Consider the following 23,102-nt stretch of genomic DNA (forward strand, 5'->3'; position numbering starts at 1 on the left):
TAACTTACCAGAGAATAAGTTACACTATAATTTACTTTGGGTCACTCTTTGATGAGGCCCACTTTCATGCCTCATCAACCAAAGTGGGCTACATGTTATTAGGCCCATAATGTAATTTCGGCCCAATAACTATAGCTGAGTCTACATCCTTCGTCCCACTGAATCGACCAGCTAGAGAATCTCGTTGGTCACCCGCTCTGCAAGAAAGCTCAGAGAGATTGGAAAATGGAAGCTGAAGAGGGAACGCAGCAGCCGCAGCTTGTGCTTGCCCACAAGCTATTCCTGCTCACGCAAAACGACGTCGATGACATCGAGAAAGTCCGCCTCCGAGATGAGGTCTTCAACTTCATCATTGCCAATGGTATTTTTTTTATTTTCCCTCGTTTTTTGAAGTTAATTTCGAAGTTTTATGTTATTATTTATGATTATTATGGGTTCTGGTTGTTGGGTTTTAATGGGATGTGTTTTTTTTGTAGATATGGCTCCGTTGTATGAAACCCTAGTTGCCAACAAGATTTTTGATTTGGATCCGAAGGAGCTCGACTCGATGCGTGCCAAGATCGAGGAAGAGCTGAAGAAGCTCGATGAGAAGTAAGTCGGATTTGACGTATTAGTTGTTACGTTCCTTTCCAGTTTAATTTTGTTCTGAGGGGGTGGGGGTCTTGTTATGGATTGATTTATGAGATTTTTGTGATTTAGGTTTTGTTGATAGGGGAGAATTTAGACAGCATTGTACTTTTGTAGTTGTTTTACACTGCACTATGGGTTTTTTCGTAGTCTCTGGTTTCACACGTTCCCTTTCAGAAATGAAGCTTCCCTGCAGTCCTTTGTTGATTAACTTGAGTTTTCTGCTGCTTCGGATATCATCATTTTTGTGTGTGATTGGCTTGATATCAGGTATTCTTGAAATGTTTCTCTATTGAAAAACAAGTGTGAATCTTGTTGGATCCATTTGATTATATGTTATTTTATCCATTTGATCCTGTCTATTGACATTGAAATTAATTTTTTATTGGTCATGAAAACTCGTTAAGAGTTGTAGAATTTGTGATAAGAGCTCGAGTTATAATTTGAACAATGAAGATTTGGCGGTGCTAACTGCTCGAAGAGTAACAATGTTGTCGTTGATTGTAGCTACGAATTGTGAGTAGATTAAAATTGATGAGAAATGGTCTATCATTGGGGGCGGGGGCTTATTGTACAAGGATCTTGGACTTTTGGAGTTGAGTAGGTGGCTGGAGGTACTGTCTTGTGAATGTGGGATTTGGGAACGTTATTTGAGGCATTAACGTCGGATATTTTATTTTATATGAACTTGAGATGAGATTAAAAGTTAGTCCCCTTCTGCTGTGAGATTGATGAGCCTATGATCAACTTATGTTTGGGAAGTTTCTTCTTGGGATACTATATATTTATGTTAACAAGCTCGTACAAAATACAAGATACTCTATTGCTTTGCTAGATTAATTCTATAACTCTCATATCTTTATATGCTAATTCATGGTTCATGTGCATAAATATATAGATAGATGCTATTACATGTTTAGAAAATCATTATTTTGATATCATTTGCATATTTGGGTGAGTTATGAGAAGGGAAATGGAGTTTAAAACTCTAAGGGCTCGAAGAATGCACCAAGATGCCTCCTTTTCAAGTTCGGTGGAGCTTATCTCTGAAACTATAAGGAATTATGTTTTTTGTTGGTAGCCTAATTAACCCTTGAGTGGACAAAGCTTACTAAATGACTTGATGCACATTTTTTGCTCTTTTGCAGTACACCATTGACCATTCGATTTCCCTGGGGTTTAATGTGTAATCAAACTCACATTGTCATTTGAGACTTTAAACTTCATTGATCATAAAAACTACTTGTCTGTCTTTATTGTTCCGTACAATTTATTGTTAGTTACTCTTTACTTTTTGTAATATCTTCATCTTGATTCAGTTCATTTTGGGCAAAACTTTCTCTACTTTAAAATTTTAACCTATTTCTGTTATTGGCAAACCATTACTCTAATGCTTCTGTCTCTGTGGCTGAATTTATCTAGGATTGCTGACGCAGAAGAAAACTTGGGTGAGAGTGAAGTGAGGGAAGCTCACTTGGCCAAGTCCTTATTTTATATTCGCATTGGTGACAAGGTACAAAAATAACTCTATGTTCTTCTGTTGTATCATCTTTATCAGTTTAATGAACTGACATTCTTTAATATTTAGGAGAAGGCACTGGAACAACTGAAGTTAACTGAGAGCAAGACTGTTGCAGTTGGGCAAAAGATGGACTTGGTATTCTACACGCTACAGATTGGTTTCTTCCACAAGGATTTTGATCTAATCTCAAAAAGTATTGATAAAGCAAAGAAGTAAGGGGAATTATAGATCTTGCTTCTAGATAATTTTTTCCTGGCCTTGTTGTAGTTTTATTTATCATGGTCCATCCTTTGGTTCTGACATTCAACATTACAGCTTTTATAGATCTTGCTTCTAGATAATTTTTTTCCTGGCCTTGTTGTAGTTTTATTTATCATGGTCCATCCTTTGGTTCTGACATTCAACATTACAGCTTGTTCGAAGAAGGAGGTGACTGGGAGAGGAAGAATCGTTTGAAGGTGTTTGAAGGCTTATATTGCATGTCTACTCGCAACTTCAAGAAAGCAGCTGATCTTTTCCTTGATTCTATCTCAACCTTCACAACTTATGAGCTATTTCCCTATGACACCTTTGTATTTTACACGGTCCTTACTAGCATCATTTCCTTGGACAGAGTTTCCTTGAAACAAAAGGTAATTTAATATTTCTTCTAAGGTGGTCATGTTGCGACTAGAAGAACCAGATATGCTAAGTAACCAACTTTCTTATTACTCTTGTTGGGATCTGTTGCAGGTAGTAGACGCCCCTGAGATCTTGACTGTTATTGGCAAAATTCCATATTTATCCGGCTTCTTGAATTCTCTCTATGATTGCCAATACAAATCATTTTTTACGGCTTTTGGTAAGTGTCTGTATGGACAAAAGTTGGTCATCCTTGTTTGACACTTGCTCAATTCACATGAAAATCTATTCTTTGTTGTCAATTAAGATCCTTAAAAATAAACATTTATGCTGTTACTGATCACATTTCCTGCATTCAACTTTCAGCTGGTTTGACTGAGCATATTAAGTTGGATCGCTATTTGCACCCTCACTTCCGGTATTACATGAGGGAGATTAGAACAGTTATTTATTCTCAGTTTTTGGAATCCTACAAGAGTGTGACTATCGAAGCTATGGCTAAGGCATTTGGAGTGACGGTGGACTTCATTGATCTGTGAGTTGTTTATTTGATTCTTTTTTATGATTGATAAGGCCATAAATTAGTATCATCTGCTGTCTCATCATGTTATTGTAGCTCAATATGGCTTCTGTTTCGTATACAGGGAGCTATCGCGATTTATTGCAGCTGGGAAGCTACACTGCAAGATAGACAAAGTTGCCGGGATATTGGAAACCAATCGTCCTGATGCTAAAAATGCCCTATACCAAGCAACCATCAAGCAAGGAGATTTCTTGTTGAACCGTATTCAAAAGCTATCTCGAGTTATTGATCTTTAAAGTAGGAGAAATTGAGGAATTTCTGTAGGGAATATCCTAATTCTAACGAGGACTGTGTTCATTTTGTTACTTCTGTCGAGTGTGTTCGTATGAATTGACATGTTTCATATTGGCCTTTGATTCCAACCGAACTCAGATCTGGTGATTCACACCGTGCTTGAAATTTTAAGCACGATAATATAGTCACTCTAGTTCCTTGTTCAGTGGGATTTGAGCATCATTAGTTGTTGTAAAAGTGGGTAGAAAAGGAGATGGAAAATTCTGTAACTTGTGTTGGATTGTCATTGTTAGTTATAATTTGATTAATTAATTCTCGAGACATTCGGTCAGAAGCTTTACAACAAGCTTTGAATGATCAAGAAAGCTTCGAATGATCTAGAATAGGTTTGGTTGCCCAAGCATGGGAACGAAGTTTTGTTGTGATTCAAATACTTCGTTCGATAAATGTCAAGAACTTCATCGTCTTTGATGATTGGCACATAAAATATTTATCAATTTTGTAGGATAACACTTGAGGTCCCTTGACATTGTATGTAAGAAGCAGTCAACTGTGGAAGGGAAACTAAAACTTATCAATGTTTTTGGAAATTGCATATTAGCCAGAATATTTTTTAGTTCAAGAAATATTGGGACCCTGCCATGGAAGGTGAATATCACAAACAGAAAATTGTTATGAAATAGGCTACAAAGGATGCGATATTCCGTGTCCAAGAACAATCGTTATAACAATTACATAATACAACGAGCAAGAACTACCAATGTAGTCCCCATGCATTTTGTGAATGAAAATCACCATTCGAGCTCCGGGGGAACCATTGTTTTCTTGATGAGAACTCTGTATTGAGCTATTTATAAATATGACTAGGAACTGTTGGACGTAGGTGAAAAACCGAACGATGAAGAAGAATAGCAACTCTATATATCCATATACTTAGTGTCTGCCGAGCTTTCTGCATGCTTTGAGATCTTGTAATTCGAGAACATACAAAGAATAGACATATTTGTGCTTTGCTTCTCATTCGAGGAGTGTGCAGATCGAGAAATACCACTCGGGTTTGGAGAAGACTCGGCTGATGAGCAATCAGCATTGGACATTACCTCCTCTGGTGGATGAGTTGCAATGGTACTATGGGTATACGTCGTTGCAGAGCCCTCCGAGGTTGCTCTTTGGCAGCACTGAGAGCCTTGTTTAAGCTTCAGAAGTGTAGATTCTGTATGCATCGTTTGGAACCAAAAACTCGATTAGTTAAAATTAAATGAATTATATCATACCACGCAGAAACCAAACTGAAAATTCATCATCTTGTAAATATTTGATAGAAAGTGTATATCATTGGTTCCATGGTACAAATGACTCCACGAATCACACTAGTCAATAAAATTGTTTGCATGAAACAAGCTACTCCGAGCAGAAAATGCCAAACGAAAAATAGGCAATATTTACCCAACAGTCGCTAACTTTGTCAAATCTGACAGAAATGGGTAGATTAGGATTAAGATTTCACACAATTACAAGGTGAGAGACTAATGTGACAAAATTCAAGCTTGAAGAAGTCCAAATACCTTTTTCCATTGTAATACTAGAGAATTCAGTCATGTAATACGATCACTAACAACAATATAATAACAGCAACATAAGCTATGGTAAAAAAGGCAACCCTGAATTGTGACCGTACGAACCAATAGTTGTTTACCCAGAAAGATCACCTTGATGCTTGTGATAATCCCACTGATCATAGTAATCAAGATCACATAAATTGTGTGAATCCACTTGCCACTAGACACAACTCAAGGCTCGACCCTCTCCAGAGGGGTGTTGCATCTTGTGTCTCATAATTAGCATTTGTACTACAAGAGCTTCTCATAATATGGTGGCAACTTTATCACAAATTGCAATGACAAAGAATTTGTAAGCATCTAGTGCTTTCCGATATCACAAAAACTTCTATGAGACGGTGTTACGGGTCATTTTTGTGAAGTGAATATCTCGTTCGACCCTATACATGAAAAATATATTTTTTATTGCCAAGAAAATTGTTTTTTATTCCCGTCTTATGGATTCTTTGAGACTGTCTCGCATAATAGCAAAAGTTGTGACTCATAGTAACAACACAACTCAATTTGGGTAAACTACACTGCAATGAGGAAAACAATTACTATCCTCACAACCCAACCCGACAATCACCTCCAAGCGATTGACTAAACAAATCCATTGGCTCCAATACCAATAAGAGTGTCTAGCTGCTAATGTCATACAAAATGCTACATGTATAATGTTAAAACACAATTCAGATCCTTTTAAACTGTACATGAAGTTAAGATCTAAGAATCCTCGCGGCCACACAGGCTTGGATCCCGAGGACCCAACAATTTCTTCAATGGCGGTCCTTGTAATTTCATTAAGGCGGGCAAACCAGATTTTAGGAAGGATTACCATTCGAAGTCAATTAATTCATCTTAACAGAACATAACAGAAATCCCATTACATTTCTGCCCAAATCCAAACAAGATATCCACTTTTCTGCAGAAATAGTTAGGCTAGCGTGTATTAGCAAGAACTGGTAGCCAAAATTAGGACTGTAACACAGCAATTCAACCATAAAGAGATACTGAACAAGAAACATTACAACGGGTACCGAGTAAATCTTAAGCACAAACATAAATTTCGGAGTAACAAACCGTGGCACTGACCATATATCGAGAGGAAATCGTGTTTGGAGATCTTGGAAGATGATCTTTCCATTTCCAGTAGTTCCAAAGAGCTTATCGGTGATGCTCTCACTCTGCCCAACATTTTCTTCTTCGCTGTAACTTGCGGCGAATGGGGATGAAGAAGAGGATGAGTCGAAAGCAAGATTCTTGACTTTTTGAATTATTTTCCTTTTTTTTTTATTTTTTATTTTTTTGAACATTCTGCGGGCTAACGACGCGCCAAGATTATCGCGGGATACACGAAAGCAGGAAATCCCATCGGTTGGCCGGTTTATACTTGACCCAAGTGCAGTGTTTTTGTACATTTTTTTTATAATAATTAATTTGATTTAATAATTATAATTGAGAGAATATCATAATTATAAAAAGTAATAAATGATTATATTTGTCCATAACCAAGGAAGAATGCCACATTTTCTAATAATATCAATGTGTGAGAATATTTTTTTTAAAGTATTGCAAGCAATAACAAATCATTAAAAACTATTAGAAATTTTATTAACGAAAGTGAATGGTACAAAATATTAATAAATTACGATAAAGTTTTACAAGATCAAACAAACATAGAAGGTAAAAACTGACAACGATTTATTATATATATTTCAGATAAACTGATTCATAGACTAAATGACTTAACATGATTTCAAACATGTTTATTCTGGACGATAGGTGAAGGATCATTCAATGACATTTTTCTTATCCAATTTAGAGATATCAGGCTTTGGAAATTACAATAGATAAAGAAAATAGAGATTTTGAGTAGTTAAGGACTTAGTGAAAATTAAATATATCATATTTTAAATTCGAGATTCAATTGTAATAGAACATTTTTATAAGTAGCTATTTAATTGATTTTATTCATTTATTATTATTTATTAACAATTTGTGGGGGGAGAAAATTGATTTACATCTAACCATGTTTAACTGATTAAACTAACCTTATCCACTTCTACACATAAACCCCTCAGTTCAAGGTTTGTACGCAAAACCCCGAAATGCAAGCTCTTCAAAATCCACCCTTCTTCACCATCTGCACTCCACTCCCTTCGAAATCTCTCCTTAAACCCAAAAACTTCGATAAATTCCTCCGCCTCAACAAACCCTTCCAAACCCATCTTCCTCCGCACTTTCTTGTCCGCTCCAACTCGTCCGATGAGTACCCAGTCGGTGATGATGATGCTTTTCTTGCAGCTTATGGCCCCAAGGAGAAAGAGTCTGAAGACGAAGCTCGAAGGAGGAACTGGGTTGAAAGGGGATGGGCGCCGTGGGAAGAAATCCTTACCCCGGAAGCTGATTTTGCTAGAAAGTCTCTCAATGAAGGGGAAGAAGTGCCACTCAAGTCTCCCGAAGCAATCGAGGCATTTAAGATGCTGAGCCCAAAGTATCGGAGAAAGAAAATCGCCGAAATGGGACTCACGGAGGATGAGTATTATGCGAAGCAGTTTGAAATCAAGGGTGAAATTCCGGAGCCTTTGGAGACTTTGTGGTCTGGGCCATTGTTGTTAGCCCAGGTGCCTCCCAGGGATTGGCCACCGAGAGGGTGGAAGGTGAATAAGAAGGAGTTGGAGTTTATTCGTGGGGCGCATAAGTTCTACTCAGCGGTGAGAGTGGATCCTGAGAAAGTGGAGGCCCTGGAGGATATGGTGGAGAAGGAGGCGGGGGGCATGTGCTCGGATAGATACAATTTGTTCTTGAAGCAATATAATGAGTGGGTGGAGGCTAATAGGGATCGGTTGGAGGAGGAATCTTACAAGGTTAATTTCAGAACTCGGAATTGTGGCCATATGATTAGTTGTCTTAGTGCTTACTGTCATTTTGATTTTTGCAATCAGGGATTCTATTAGAGATAAATTAGTATAGTTTACTGTTATATTTGATAACTATTCTCTGATTGTAGGCTTATGTGTAGAGTTTACTTTAATAGTCATTTAATTTTTTGATATGGCTATGATAACATTGATTTGGTTATTAAGGTTCTCGTGATATTGAATATTTTCCTTAAATTTTTTTCCAAAAGCGTTTAGTTGCATATGAATTTCTGCTCATCCGTTCAATGTTCTCAAATTGGTTGTCTATGGTAGATAGAATTGGGTTAAGAGTGAGATACCAGTACACCAAGTTGGAAAATTTGTGGCAGTAAACTTTTTAGTATTCTACCATATAGTATACTCACAAAGAGGATTTTGGTGCAGCATGATCAAGATTATTATCCTGGTAGGAGGAAACGGGGAAAGGATTACAAAGAGGAAATGGTAAGTTGCTTCTGTGCTTTCTCAATCCTTTTCTTTCAACATGGATCTCTCTGGGATATATGATTAAGAAATTAAACTGTCTTGAAATAAATTTTCATGATTATTATATGAACTGACACTTCATTTTCCTCTGATTTGTTTCTGCCTTGCAGTATGAACTTCCATTCTATTACCCGGGACAAGTAAGTGATAAACAATGTTACTCTTCGGTCTTCACATCTTTTCTTTTGCTGTATAAATTTCTAACTGTCTCATGCTTCCATGTTAATTGATTTGCTCTTCATTCCGGTTTGATATGCACGTATTTTTCAGACATATGACATCTCTATATCATGAAATACATAAATGACTTAAATTGCTCTGCTGATGTCAATTGTGTTCCTTATGGCTGGTGGCCACACAAGTTCCTATGAGCTTTTAATCCCATACGGCCATACCTCTACTTTATCTTAATATTTGCTTTGTTATCCTTGCTGAACATTAATTTAAAGATTTTCTTGCCTAGTCTTCTTACATTCTTCAATCCCATATATATATAATTTCATATTAGTTGCAAATGAATTATGATGCCCTCTATGCTTGTTTTCTTGGTTTTATACGTGTGTGAACTGACACACTTTATGCACTCAATTGATCTAAGGTCATGTTATATTAGCTCTGGCTGCATTTGGCAGTCTAAATTAGACAATTGTAAATATTTGGACAGTTATCCTGTACTTTCATTTGTTATAATAACATTAACTATTCACTTGTTTTATTTGTTGAAAGATTTACATTATTAGTTTGAGATATAACTTAATTGAAAGATATACAGTTTTAAGTTGTCTTTGAATTACATGTCGGCTATGTCGATTTCTTTTAGATATGTGCAGGTAAAGTAACTGCATTACATCTTTATCAAGGAGCATTTGTTGACATAGGTGGCGTCCATGATGGGTATAAACTATCTCTTGCGTCCTTTTTATTTTGATTCTTGAAATTCGCAACTAGTTTTTTTTACCAATACTCTGTTTTGAATTGATTTTCGTGATTTTTTTGAATAATTTTAAAGATATAAACAAATACTCTGTTTTTTAGCAAACAAATACTCTGTTTTATGTTGAATTTACATGTTTTTCTTTTACCATTTTAAAGATGTGCATGCTCTCATATACTTGATTACTAGTGCCTGTACGTGATGCATGCAAACATATTAAATTTTTTGTGCAAAAAATCCATATATTAATTTAATTTTTTTTAAAAAACGTTTTTTTTTTTGTATGATTTGACAGTGATGTGCTTTAATGCATGCCAGGTGGGTTCCTATAAAACGAAATGACTGGTATTGGATCCGCCATCACATCAAAGTTGGTATGCACGTCATTGTTGAAATATTGGTGAGTTTGTGTGGTTGTGACGTGTTTTTATCTGTGCATAAGTTTGGCCATATTTTGGTAGTTGATTGCACTCTCCTTTAAATATCGATGCTACACAAGGAAGGGGATTTTTGTTTTCCCTTTCTAAAACTAAGCAAGGGATTGTGGTGAACGAAGTTGGTGAAAAATAAAATAAAAAGTTATAGATAAAACTGCGATGTAGGAATGGGGATATTATTTGTAAGATGTGATACATCTTTGAAGTTTGGTCATATGACAATGGAGAACTTATGAACTGCCAAAACAATCAATATCGTGCAGCGATCTGGAAGAAGGTTCTAGAGGTATCAAAGGAAGATTCTTGATTTACTTTTGAATCTTCACAAGCTACCTTCATAGCAGTCTCCAGTGATTTTTTATTGAAGTCGTACATGTTTACAGAATCATGCAGTATTTGATTATGATTTTAACTTCATGTTATCCAAGAAATGAATGCACACTAGTTTAGCTGTGAACTTTACTAGAAATAGGCAGAGATAATCAAATCATCAGCTGGTTGAACAATGTCCGTGGCTTTTAGTTTGCTCTTTTTCTTCTGGACTGCCAGCCTTCCTTAATTATGCATGCACATTTGATCTAATGTATAATATCCTCCTTGCAGGCAAAACGAGATCCTTACCGCTATCGGTTTCCTATAGAGCTGCGCTTCGTGTATCCAAATATAGATCACCTTATGTATGTCAGCCCATGCTTCTAAAGTAATCAGTTCTTGGGATATTAGGTTTTCTAGTATAGCTCCAATGCTCATGAAATATTCCAAATCTTGCAATTTTTGTGCTAGCTAAAATTATTAATGCATGTTTGATTTTGTTCCTATGATGTTGTTTCAGCTTCAATCGATTTGAGTTCCCTCCAATATTTCATCGTGATGAGGATACTAATCCAGATGAGTTACGAGTGAGTTATTATTTTCAGCAAAACATTTTGCTTTTGTCGAGATCATACATCTTCCTATTACTGAAGGAGAGTATCCTATAAAAGTTCCCTTAGAAAGCCAAACATATATCATCGAAATTAACCTCCATTTCAAGCAAAGCCTGTGAATGGTGGTAATTTAGTATTTTGCACACTTATTTTCTTTCTATTTCTTTAATGGGAGAATATTCCACATTGTAAATTTGAAACTCCAAATATAGATATTAAAAATAACTCCGAACTAAATAAAAGATTAAAAGAATACAATTGGTTAATTTAGAGAATTGTTACTAAAGAAAAATTTATCAGAAAATAATATTCTACTATAGAATTTTTAACTTTGATGGGAAATAAATTTTTTTTATCCACAAATTAGATTATAACCATTCACTTTTGATGAGTCTAGACACACAGTATGTATTTTATTCATTAGTTGTGGTTAATGTGGTTACAAATCGCAACTAATTTAACATATTAATACCCCTGAGATCCGATTTTAACTTTTAAGGATGAACTGCACTAGGATTTATTTTGTAAGATGAAAGCTGTAGAGTGTCTCCTCTGCTCAATTTCTATGTTCTGTTAGATTTGTTATGCCCAAAAGATATTACTAATTGACTCTATAACAAATTTCTATGTTTTGGTTTGCGTGCTTTCGACTTTATGCTTATAAATTCTCCTTGTATCCAGCGGGATTGTGGACGCGCTCCTATTCCTAGAAAAGATCCTGGAATCAAAGTAGAGGAGGAACCTCTGTTATCAAATCACCCATATGTTGATAAGGTATCCTATCTAGACATTTATTTAACTGTGAAAATATCACCTAATCAATTTTTTTGCAAGGTGTAAATGTTCCTGCCTTCAGCCACAGATTATAATTTCAAGGATAAAATGCATCAGCTCAGGAGTTTGATCTAAACACAGAAACGTAGCTCCGAGCTTTAATAGTTATGACAATCCTTATTATATATGGCTAATATGCATTCACTCTCATTATACTTGTAGACTGACAGAGATATTATCAATTTCTTTTCAATATTATATTTTTATCCTCGGCAGTGATTATCTAACACTGATGGAGAGTCATTTTAATTATTCGTTTGGGAATGTTAATGCAATCATTCCAAGTTAAAGATATTTCAGTAAAGAGGTAAAACGTGCGTTTGTACTCTAAGAATTTCCAATTAGTACGTTGGCAGAAAAACTTCCTAGAACTTTTGATTTTGCTGTCTCTAATTTAATTATTTAAAAAAATCACCATATTTATAGAGTTCTCCCTTATTGTGTAGCTATGGCAAATACATAATGCTGAACAAATGATTTTGGATGACATGGTGGTCAATCCTGATAAATATAAAGGCAAAAAGTTATCAGAGTTGACCGATGAGGAAGAAATTACCGAAGAGAACTGTGTTGAGTATGGCAAAGCTTATCATAAGAAATCCCTCATACCCAGAATGACTCTGGTAATTATTTTTCCTTTTATATTTGTAGCTGTTCCGTCCAATGATTATTTGACATTGCTCCTAATTATGGCAGAGGATAAGCGTAACAGAACTTGATTTGGAAGCTGCGCTTGCCGAACGTCAGGTATGCAGTCTGTTTCACGTTGCAGTCTGTTTCATGTTGATATTCTTAATAGGGGAGCTTTCTGTCTTATTCACTGCTCTTTTCTGTCCTCTTAAGTGATCTAGATGCATGAAACAGATTCTGCAAAGTTATACGACTCATTTGTTGTGTAATCAACTTGGGCAAATGTTTAGAAGGAACTACCAATTACTTTATGGGCCAAGTGTGGAACATCTGTTCATTTTAGTGCTCTGATTTCTAAATGTAATTTAGGAGTTATCTTTAGTACTTTGGAACAAGTGAAATTTTTGATCATGGGGACTCTTGGCATGCATCTTTTAGAAGTTTTCGGACATTATTATCTACTGATCAAATCTAAAATGACTATTTGCGATTAGGCCTTCTAAAAGTTTTCAAGTTAGGAAAAAAATAGTGCCTTGTAGCCTGATACTTGTTTATGCTTTATTTCAGCTCCATAACAAACTAAGGAAAGAAGCTGAAAAAAGGGGAGAGACATACAAAATCACCAAGCTGAGGCGAAATGAGGAAATGGATGAATACGACCTTATTCATTGGCGCCGATCTTTTGAAGAAAGAGAAGCTCTTCTACGAGACATAAGCTGGTATATTTCATTAATCCTATAATTTTTTTAACTATACCATGTTTCAGTTGTATTATCCACCTATTACGACCCCGATTCCTTCTGCAGTCTCTAAAGCTTTTTTAAGATAGCCAATACCTGTTGATGTCTTTCTGTTGTAGCTAGCCCAAAATTCGGCTCTTGTTCGTCATTTTCTTTTGATCGGCTAAAACTTTGAATTTAATTAATGGTTGGGCATCAACAGATATAGATCACTAGTCCTCCTATAAGTCAATATAAAGAAGCATGCTTTTTTGGTAATTGCTGAAGAAACTTATCTAGTTTCTGGTATGCTCTATTTTTTTTTTCCAATGGTGGCACTAATCATCTAGAAATACCTTGCAGCCGTCAGGCACTTGGGCTTCCATTGGAAGAGCCTGGTAGAAATGTTGATCCAAGCTTGTTGGGGAAAGACCAATACGACCCTGATAATCCATTGTATCGTTATGACTACTGGGGTGAGCCTAAGAATTCCGAAAAGAGTAGGCAAGAACGCATGACAGACGCACACAACAAATCCATAGTTGGAAAGGGTACCGTTTGGTACGAAATGTCGTATGAAGATGCCATCAAACAGAGGATGGAGAGGGAGGCTCTCGGAATCGCTCAAAAACAAAATGAAGAAGTTGATTCCTCAGAAGATGATAGTGGCGAGGATGATGACGATGACGATGACTTTGATTACAGTATTTTCGGGTTGCCGACTGAGAATGCAGCCAACCAGCCTCATGTTAATGGCACCGAATCTTTAAGATTGTCGGATGAAGGCATCTTTGGGGATTAATTTAGTTTCAGATCAAGAAGTCCATCCATGTTTGAAATTACATATATATTCTGTCATGTTTGAATCAAGTTTATATTTACACAATACCTATAAATTTTTTATATACTTCACAATTACAATTTCTTGTTCGTAATATTAAAATTTTAATTTAAGTAAAAAATATAAAATATGATTAAACCAAAATGGAAAGTTATATTTGGTCTTAATGTTAAAATAGAGGTGTTCAAATTTCGGATAAAACTAAAAAAACATTAAAATATGTTAAATGTCACATATTCACCCTCCATAAGAACACCAAGTGCCCAAAAATAATGAAACGCCAAAATAATGAAACGCCATCATTGCAATCTTGGTATATATTATATTTGTCCCAAAAATATAGATCTATATATATTTTCATATATATTTAAAAAAATTATTGGAAACACAAAGAAATTTTCGATTTTATTCTTATTTAATGATTGTTCTAATATGACAAAAAAAATTGTTGGAGATGATAATATATTTAATGAATATGTGTAGATTGCTAAAAAAAATAAAGACAATAATATTAAATAAAAACAATATACTATATTTTTGAAGAAAATAAAATATTAAAATCGAAAAATACATGCCACAAAAACCATGGGCCGTCGATTGTTAATTTCCTCGTCATAAAATTTATTTACTTACTTATTATATATGTACGTTATTTTCTTTATTATTTGGTTCAATTTTATTAAATTGTATTAAAAATCAAGAATTTCCTTCCTTGAATTCTGATTAAAAACATGCTTACATTTATCTATACTATTAATTAAAATTAAACCTCATAACCAACTTTTGTATATTGATGAAACTCTTTAATAATCTCAAAAAGTACTGTTAAACCAATCAATTTTATATTTCACAATTTTTTTTTTACTTCATACTTTCTTCGCAACTATTTCAGTTTAAAAATTAATAACTTTCATTTTCAAATATATATTTTTTTTCATTTTTCTACTTGATCACACACACCAGCTAATTAATCAATCATTCATGGTTAATGATTGAATTGGAAACTTAGCACATTTCACGCTTGTTTGAAATTTTGGAAATATTTCGAGATAGTGGAAGGTGACGAAGTAACTAATTTCATTAAACCGAACCGATCGAAAAAATCGAAATTTCATTAAATTAATAATTTTATTTTTATTATATATTTTTTAGATGATATCAGTAAATGATGAATTATTTTGAATAATATTTAGTTGATTGTTGTTTATGTAATTCATTTAGACTTTATATTTAAATGTTTTACTAAGAAATCATGTAACGATATATTTATCTTATTAATTTAAATAGTTGTATCAAAACCGAAATAACCGAACCATTTCGATAGAAAATCGAACCGAAACGAAGAAAAATGGTTCGAATATCAGATTATATATTTGTAAAACCGAAAACCGATGCTTGGAAGACGTGGGAGAGTTAAATCATGTTGTGGGTTGCTGAGGGATTTCTTAAGCCAGGTGATCAGAATGCTTGGAAGACATGGGAGAATGTTATTTGGAGGATCTTGTGAATAGAAGTTTGATCTTAGTGGGCAAGAAATGGCAGGATGGAAAACTCAAAACTGTTGGAATCCATGATATGCTGAGGGAGATTTGTATGAATAAAGCTGAAGAAGAGTGGTTTCTTCATCACGTCTCATTGAAAAGGAGTGGCAGAAAAGACGACACAGAGAATCCAAATCGCCGCCTCACTATTGATTGCGCGCAGAGTTTTCGGACATGGCCAATACAAGATTCAAGCTCATGTTAAGTTTTCATTTTCTCCGAAAGAAATTTTGAATTGAGATTATATCAAAGTTGTAGGTGCCTCCGTATCTTGCATGCACCTAAAGTATCACTGCCAAATTTCTCAGATGTAATATCAACATTTATCAATTTAAGGTATATTGCTTTTACCTTAAACCATACATCATCCGGTGGTGGATTTCCAACCTCAATATCCAAACTTGGCAATCTCCAGACTACAATTGCTCATGTACCTTGCGTTAGCCAAAACAGTCCATTGCAAGTACCATATGAAATTTGGCATATGCGGAAGTTAAGACATCTAATCATGAATACCACCTTTTGTTTATCATCTCCCGGCCTCTGATAGGGAAGTTATTGGCGGAAGTGATCTCCGAACACTTCAAGTGCTCCACATGATGAGGATAAAAGTCACTAAATTTTGCTGATTGGACGCCGATAGAAGGCCGATTTCTTCGACTCAAATACTTTCGTTCTTCGTTAGATTATCTGGTGAAATGGGAAGTGGAAAAGGAGCATTTCCCAAGCTTTGAAATCTTGATTCTCCGGCATGTACAGATTGATGAAATTCCTCGTGGAATAGGAGAAATTGATTCACTTCAACTCATCAAGTTCCGGAATCATTAGTGGATTCAGCAAAGCGAATTGAGGATCAACAACATGAAAGTGGAAACTATGGTTTTCAAGTTCACGTAAATGATTCTGATGATTACGATCTTGGAAATTAGGATCTGCACCTAACTCCAAAAGTTTTCTTCTGCATTTTGGAGATCAAGATTAGCTCATTGCTGCTAACAACAGTATTGAACATAAAATTGTTTTCAGAGAAAATTTTTTTTAGGTGTTTCTTCACCTCTCTAAACATTGTTGCTGATCATAATAAGTGACATCAGATATGTTTATCTCGATCGAAGAAATCATTGTTTTATGGTTCCATTCAGCAAAATTATCTTGTTTTCCAAAGAAATGTTTGACAACTGGAAAATCAGAATGTAGTCTAATTTAGCTGTGAAAGATGATATGTGATACGTAATCACTGACAAGCCAATCAAGCTTATAAAGGTCAATATGACAATTGCAGTTACTAAATGAACATCACAAAGGATTGAAAAACATATATCAAAATGGACTTTTGATGACAAATATTTGATTTTGGTGAGTAATATAACAAACTTAGGGAATACTAGAATAATAAAATATCCTTGGATATCCAAAATTTGTAAGATTTACTTGTCTGGCCAACTTGAACATATTGTGAACAAAAAACAGATAGACAAACTAAGTTTAACATTTATCAGATAAATAATAAAAAAAAAAGACAAAAAAAAAAAAGATAAAAAAGCAACAATTTTACGTCACCATCCATGAGCTCTATATCTTGGACTACTTTTTTTAAAAGCACTTTTATCTTTGATGAATATTAATTAAAAAATAAAATCCCAGCTTCCACAAATGATTCTTTTATTATTATTATTATTTGCATCTTTCCATACCCAAATTATCTTTGTTCTTGTTAAATACATAATGAAGAAAGATTACCACGATAATGCCTTATTTAATATTTATTATATGGTAAAAATTTATGTGAGACGGTCTTACGGATCGTATTTGTGAGACGGATCTATTATTTGGGTCATCTATGAAAAAGTATTATCTTTTATGCTAAGAATATTACTTTATATTGTAAATATGAATAGGGTTGACCCGTCTCACATATTAAGATTAAGATCCGTATATATAAATTTTCACGTATCATTTAATGATATTAAAAGATAGTATGCATTAATTAGACTTATTTAATATTTATATGTAATTAAATGGGTAACAGCTGGTACAATTAATAATTTTGTCTCCATTATTTTATGTCCATATATTCGACTGACCCCATGTACATTCGAGCTCGTGGATTCATAGCGAGAAACGTAGATCTTCTATTCATATTTGAGTATGCTTATATAATTTTTAAAATTAATTTAATTTACATTCATATACAAGTGATATCATAATTATAAAAAATTAGGGACGAGTCATATTTATTTTGAAATTATTACATATTACAATCAGATTTGATTATATTTAGTATATTATAATTGTGAAAATTAGTGACGGAATAAAATATAAATTGGAAATAGTGAATTAAAAAAAATAGAGAAACAAAATCAATAAAATGTGTTAGGTGTCAGATTTGAACATGCTAACAAATGCTTACAAATCATCGTATGTAATGTGTGTCATCTCTTTATTGGACACAAAATATCGATAAATAATTAAAAAAAATCTTCGATTGTTTAATTTATTAAACAATTTATATTTCTTATTTTTTATTCTAAAAATGCAAAATAATATTATCAAATAATTGAAATTGTTCTTATTGGTCTGACAAAAAAGTATGACAACACATTAAACAATTTATATTTCTTATTTTTTTATTCTAAAAAATGCAAAATAATATTATCTAAAATATAAAATAGCTGTTTCCCACATGATTTATTAGATAAACAAATACTACTACTATAGAGATAATACAACGTGTCTCTCTCTTTTCGGTCCATCTTTGTCTTCCCGGCCATGGCGGCTTATGCTGCGCTTCTCTCACTTGTTAGATCACTCCACCAGATTTTGGATCTTCAACAACATATCGATCCCCTTCACAAAGAAAAAATCATTTCCCTTCATGAAAAAGTTGATTCCATTGTCACTTTCTTGGAAGATTATTCGGGGAAGCATCGTGGAAGACATGATCGTGTGGGAAATGAAATCAGAAACGCTGCATATGAAGCGCAGGATTTCATGGATTCGTATCTGGGTTCAGTATCAACAACTCATGATGATAGGAGTTCTTCGGAGGCTCATCGTGATCACGAGGTGAGCTTGGATAGAGACTTGGACATGGCTTTTGAAAGGATTGATTTTATCTGGGACGAGACAACGAAGATGAAGAACAGAGATACAGCAGAAGATCTCCGATCCAGAACTTTTTCTTCTCCTGTGGATCACTTATCCACAGTCGAAGTCACTGTGAACAAGGTTGTGGAATTTGATGATGATCTGAATGCTATCAAAGAATGTGTGTATGAAGATTTGTCTAAACTCCAAATTATCCCAATTGTTGGGATGGGAGGAATTGGGAAGACGACTCTAGCAAGAAGAACTTACGAGGATTCACTCCGTTCTCAGTATTTTGACATCTTGGCTTGGACTACAGTGTCTGGAGAGTACCAAAGAAGAGATGCTCTTTCGCAGCTTCTTCAATCCTTCAAGAAATACACCACTGATGGTAACGAACGATCTGGTGAGAGCGAAGCCCAATTGGCAAAACTAGTGTACCAAAATCTCATCGGTAGGCGATATCTCATCGTGATTGATGATATATGGAGTACCGAGGCTTGGGATGATTTGAAGATGGTATTTCCAGATGATGACAATGGAAGTCGAATCTTGTTAACTACGAGACTATCAGAGGTTGCAGTTTATGCAGGATCATCCAGTACTCCGATCCACCAAATGAAGTTTTTGAATGAAGATCAAAGTTGGAAACTACTTGAGGAAAAGATTTTCGGGAAAGAATCTTGTCCTCTCCACCTGGTGGAACTCGGGAAGGAGGTTGCAAGAAACTGCAAGGGACTTCCGCTCACGATCGTGGTCGTTGCAGGAATGCTCCTTTCTTCGGGAAACACGATGAAAGTGGAATCGTGGGAAAGCATTTTGGAAAATATAAGTTCAATAGAATCCACAATCTCGGCGCAATGCTCAAAGATACTATGTTTGAGTTATGATTGGTTACCTCTGCGATTAAAGCCATGTTTCCTTTACATCGCAGGTTTTCCGGAAGATTTTGAAATTGATGTTTCCGAGCTAATCATGTTGTGGGTTGCAGAGGGATTTCTTAAACAAAGTAATCAGTCTAAATGCTTGGAAGATGTGGGGAAGGGATGTTTGGAGGATCTTGTGAATAGAAATCTGATCTTAGTGAGCAAGAAAGGGCCAGATGGGGAACTCGTAGCCGTCGGAGTTCATGATCTCTGGAGGAAGATTTGTATAACAAAAGCTGAAGAAGATGGATTTTTTCATCATGTCTCGTCCACAAGAAATGTCTGTATTGATGCCATAGTGAATCCAAAGCGTCGTCTCTGTGCACATTCCGCACATGTTTTAGAATCGGAAACACAAGACTCAAGCGTGCGTTCAATTTTCTTCCAGACAGAAAACATTCTGAAGAAATGGTATTTTCCAACGCTCTCTCCGAAATTTAGGCACCTCAGTGTCTTGAATTCACCCGATGTGATTTGGTTAAATTTATCAAGAAAAATCTCAGCATTCGTCAATCTAAGGTACATTTCTTTTTTCTTAAGCGACACTATCTCACACCCCGACCAGTTTCTTGCCTCGTTATCCAAACTTCCCAATCTCGAGACTATAATTGTTCATGCGGTTTGCCTCAAAACATTGCAACTACCTTGTGAAATTTTGAGGATGCCGAAGTTAAAGCATCTGATAATGAATCGCCCCTTTTATTTATCGGATCCCTCTAACATAGGAATCATCAACAAAAGTGATCTGCAAACACTTGGCAAAGTGATCAATTTCATATTTACTGAAGATGTCATCAAAATACTCGTGAATCTAAAGAAATTGACAGTTGTGTATAAGAGGTACCATTATAATCACTGTGATTTTAAACTCAACGATCTTTTTCGTCTACAAAATCTTGAAGAATTAGAAGTCTCTATGGGTAGACGCTTTTATGTGTATGACTCTAGGCGTCCCTCTTTGATACGGAACTACGCTTTTCCAATCAGTCTCAAGAAGTTAACTCTACAAGGAATTTCTTTTCCTTGGGAAAATATGACCATAATTGGGTCTCTCCCAGATCTTCAAGTGCTCAAGATATTACAAAATGATATCAGAAGAGTTTCCGAGTGGACGACAATGGAAGGCCAATTTCTTCGACTCAAGCACTTTTATTCTTCGTTAGATTATTTGGAGAAGTGGGAAGTGGAAAAAGACCATCTCCCAAGCCTTGAAAGCTTGATGCTCGAGAATGTACGGTGGATATATGAGATTCCTTATGGATTAGGAGAAATAGATTCCCTTCAGCTTATTGAGTTACGGTTATGTCGTGAATCATTAGTGATTTCAGCAAAGCGAATCCAGGAGCAACAACGTGAAAATGGGAATTATGCTTTTCAAGTTAATGTCATTAAGAAAACTCGCAAGAATTTTTATTGATGTGTTTGAAATTAGAAGTTTAATAGATGGCTTTGTTGGTTTCACTTTTGCTTGAATCCAAATTAAGCATCCATTCCGGTTTTACGTATTTTTATGAGCTGAAAACAAATCATCAGTACATATAAATCAAATCAGAAGTTGTTTCGTTTCAGTTTATATCTTAAGTAGTGTGAGCTCTCGAAAATAAAATAGTATTGATGACATTTTTGTAAATAAATTGCAAAATATTCAGTTTATTTTGATGACATTTTCGTAAATAAGTTGAAAAATAATGAATTAATTTTAAAAAACAAAATGATAATTAGTGACCTACTTTGGTCATATGAAGTCTAAATGATTTGAAATTTGGATATACCGTAGAAAACTCAAAGATATAGAAGATTCATGCTTTGAGTTTTAGAAAATATGATTGTTTGACTGGTCCAAAGAGATATACCGACGTTAAAATGGTAAATAATATATATTATTAATATAATATAATATAATATTAAAATTTAAAAAAAAAAGGATAAATGTCCAAAACTTACGTGAATGACATTCATTCACAGCAAGTTTTTGATTGTGTTTGAGAGAGATGTGAGGGTTTTCGATTTTTCTTTTCGATCTTGCGACTTATCGGTTTATCCAATCGACGAATCGACTTCAGTTCTGGGATCATTGACACGAGGTCTTCGATTTGAGGTATAAATTTTATATTTTTGGTGATGTTTGAAATTCGTCGATTTTTGGAATAAATCCGATAAATTGTTAAATCATACAGAAATTGAAAATTGTTGACTAGTGTATGATTTTAACGAAGAAGAGATGATTATAGTGATGTTATTTTGAATTATTCTCAATTTATGATAATTAGAGAATTTTAATCGTTGGGTTGAGATTGAAGAATTATTTGTCGGTTATTATTAATTTTGATAAATATATGCGGTAGAATAACCGACAAGAAACTAAGTTTTGAAGTCAGAATTGAATTATGCTATGATTTGACTTTGATATGAATTTTTGAAGTTTCAAAAGATATTTGAAACTTATATTATTGATTTTGAATGATGTTATTGATTGAAATGAATATGTTATTGATGTAGATATATTATAATACCGAAATCTTCAAGCTACATCAATTGAAAACGAAGAATTGAGGTATGTTGCGACCGAGTAACATACGACAGGTATCTGTATCATATGATATATGTTTGATTGATTTGACTGAGAATATGTGTCAATATGTCTTACTTGTTGAGTTGATGTGGCATACATGATATACACGTTGAGCTATGATCCTTGGATACCTTGATATGATTAGATTTGATTCTGGATTTTGTGAACACGATGCTATGTTTGGTATTACATGACCCTTAAAACATAGTCATTGTGGCCCCAATGATTGATTGAGATTTGTGATTTGATGACGCTTTGTCGACATTATCATATGAGTATCCCTGATTGAGGCCGGTGTGCCAGCTCGAACATTGATTTGATAGCGATTCGATTGATTCTGACATGTGCTCAGTGGATGGGCATTTGACTTGATACCTCCACGACATACATCATTGCATATCATATATCATTGTTTAGATATCTGTGGTATATATTATAGTTGCTTCAGACTGAGCTTTGCTCACCCCGGATGGGGCTGTTGTTGTCTTTGTATGTGGACAATGATAGGTACTTCAGGATATCAGGAGGCCGGAGAAGGTGCTTCTGGAGGGAGTCACAGTTTGAGCTGAGGTTTATGTTTTCCCAGTATATATATGTATCTATATACCGGGCATGTCCCGAGAATATGATTTATTGTTTGAGTTGTTTTGATTATGTGTGGGCAGATTTTATGATGAGAAATGAAATACTGTTTTTAGTATTCAAATAACATATTTTGGGCTCATTGTAAAGAAAATTTAAACTCGTTTTTCGCTGTAATTAATTAATCCTAATCAAATTGCATTGTGATAACGATTAGGAGTTAAGAGCCCCACAAGTAGTGTCTGTGAAGGTATCAATTGTGACCTTTATTTGTGTACAAAGAAAATGAGAGGAAGGGGTATCAATGTATAAGTAAACCTCTTGGGGTATTAATTAGCGTTAAAATTATCTGCCTAAATAGAGGATGAGTTCTTCCAACATGACTGCATTTGAGATTATTCTATATTACCTGAAGTATTTCACTCAATATGATGTGATCAAATGTTAATCTTTGGATCATCAACGTATATATCAATTT

At 34.7% G+C, this 23,102-nt stretch overlaps 4 protein-coding genes across 5 annotated transcripts; 3 read left to right on the forward strand and 1 right to left on the reverse strand.

Moving 5' to 3' along the window:
* Positions 1-141: 141 nt before the first annotated feature.
* Positions 142-3,792, forward strand: LOC140975655 (26S proteasome non-ATPase regulatory subunit 6 homolog). 2 transcript variants are annotated; one of them, XM_073439494.1, is made up of 8 exons: positions 142-361; positions 477-591; positions 2,050-2,140; positions 2,216-2,361; positions 2,562-2,781; positions 2,882-3,016; positions 3,160-3,305; positions 3,415-3,792. In XM_073439494.1, exons 1-8 carry the CDS (start codon positions 226-228, stop codon positions 3,587-3,589), a joined length of 1,164 nt encoding a protein of 387 aa, XP_073295595.1. In that variant the 5' UTR covers positions 142-225; the 3' UTR covers positions 3,590-3,792. The 2 variants fall into 2 exon arrangements, with proteins under 2 accessions (XP_073295595.1, XP_073295596.1); XM_073439495.1 differs by having other exon boundaries at positions 2,882-2,990; positions 3,137-3,305.
* A 444-nt stretch (positions 3,793-4,236) lies between these two features.
* Positions 4,237-6,561, reverse strand: LOC140974796 (uncharacterized). The gene is made up of 2 exons (XM_073438284.1): positions 6,281-6,561; positions 4,237-4,800 (listed from the first exon to the last, which is right to left on the reverse strand). Exons 1-2 carry the CDS (start codon positions 6,381-6,383, stop codon positions 4,505-4,507), a joined length of 399 nt encoding a protein of 132 aa, XP_073294385.1. The 5' UTR covers positions 6,384-6,561; the 3' UTR covers positions 4,237-4,504.
* A 689-nt stretch (positions 6,562-7,250) lies between these two features.
* Positions 7,251-14,001, forward strand: LOC140975656 (protein PLASTID TRANSCRIPTIONALLY ACTIVE 10). The gene is made up of 12 exons (XM_073439496.1): positions 7,251-8,055; positions 8,494-8,553; positions 8,706-8,735; positions 9,416-9,489; positions 9,848-9,929; positions 10,570-10,643; positions 10,799-10,865; positions 11,574-11,666; positions 12,173-12,349; positions 12,423-12,473; positions 12,924-13,075; positions 13,439-14,001. The coding sequence occupies exons 1-12, from the start codon at positions 7,297-7,299 to the stop codon at positions 13,875-13,877; spliced, it is 2,058 nt and encodes a 685-aa protein (XP_073295597.1). The 5' UTR covers positions 7,251-7,296; the 3' UTR covers positions 13,878-14,001.
* Positions 14,002-18,159: 4,158 nt separating this feature from the next.
* LOC140975657 (putative late blight resistance protein homolog R1A-10) lies at positions 18,160-20,931 on the forward strand. Its single transcript, XM_073439497.1, has 2 exons — positions 18,160-19,989; positions 20,458-20,931. The coding sequence occupies exons 1-2, from the start codon at positions 18,227-18,229 to the stop codon at positions 20,885-20,887; spliced, it is 2,193 nt and encodes a 730-aa protein (XP_073295598.1). The 5' UTR covers positions 18,160-18,226; the 3' UTR covers positions 20,888-20,931.
* The last annotated feature ends 2,171 nt before the right edge of the window (positions 20,932-23,102 follow it).

This window comes from Primulina huaijiensis, chromosome 4 (assembly GCF_012295235.1).
Source record: "Primulina huaijiensis isolate GDHJ02 chromosome 4, ASM1229523v2, whole genome shotgun sequence".
Taxonomy (NCBI): Eukaryota; Viridiplantae; Streptophyta; class Magnoliopsida; order Lamiales; family Gesneriaceae; genus Primulina; species Primulina huaijiensis.

Bases quoted from the DNA above. Each gene is read 5' to 3' on its own strand.
- LOC140975657 (XM_073439497.1), top strand. From the start codon at position 18,227: ATGGCGGCTTATGCTGCGCTTCTCTCACTTGTTAGATCACTCCACCAG. The intron at 19,990-20,457 runs GTACATTTCTTT...TTTTCCAATCAG, and splicing joins TCAGCATTCGTCAATCTAAG to TCTCAAGAAGTTAACTCTAC.
- LOC140975656 (XM_073439496.1), top strand. From the start codon at position 7,297: ATGCAAGCTCTTCAAAATCCACCCTTCTTCACCATCTGCACTCCACTC. The intron at 8,554-8,705 runs GTAAGTTGCTTC...TCTGCCTTGCAG, and splicing joins AGGATTACAAAGAGGAAATG to TATGAACTTCCATTCTATTA. The intron at 11,667-12,172 runs GTATCCTATCTA...CTTATTGTGTAG, and splicing joins ATCACCCATATGTTGATAAG to CTATGGCAAATACATAATGC.
- LOC140975655 (XM_073439494.1), top strand. From the start codon at position 226: ATGGAAGCTGAAGAGGGAACGCAGCAGCCGCAGCTTGTGCTTGCCCAC. The intron at 592-2,049 runs GTAAGTCGGATT...GAATTTATCTAG, and splicing joins CTGAAGAAGCTCGATGAGAA to GATTGCTGACGCAGAAGAAA. The intron at 2,362-2,561 runs GTAAGGGGAATT...TCAACATTACAG, and splicing joins AGTATTGATAAAGCAAAGAA to CTTGTTCGAAGAAGGAGGTG.
- LOC140974796 (XM_073438284.1), bottom strand. From the start codon at position 6,383: ATGTTGGGCAGAGTGAGAGCATCACCGATAAGCTCTTTGGAACTACTG. The intron at 4,801-6,280 runs GTCAGTGCCACG...CGATGCATACAG, and splicing joins CGATTTCCTCTCGATATATG to AATCTACACTTCTGAAGCTT.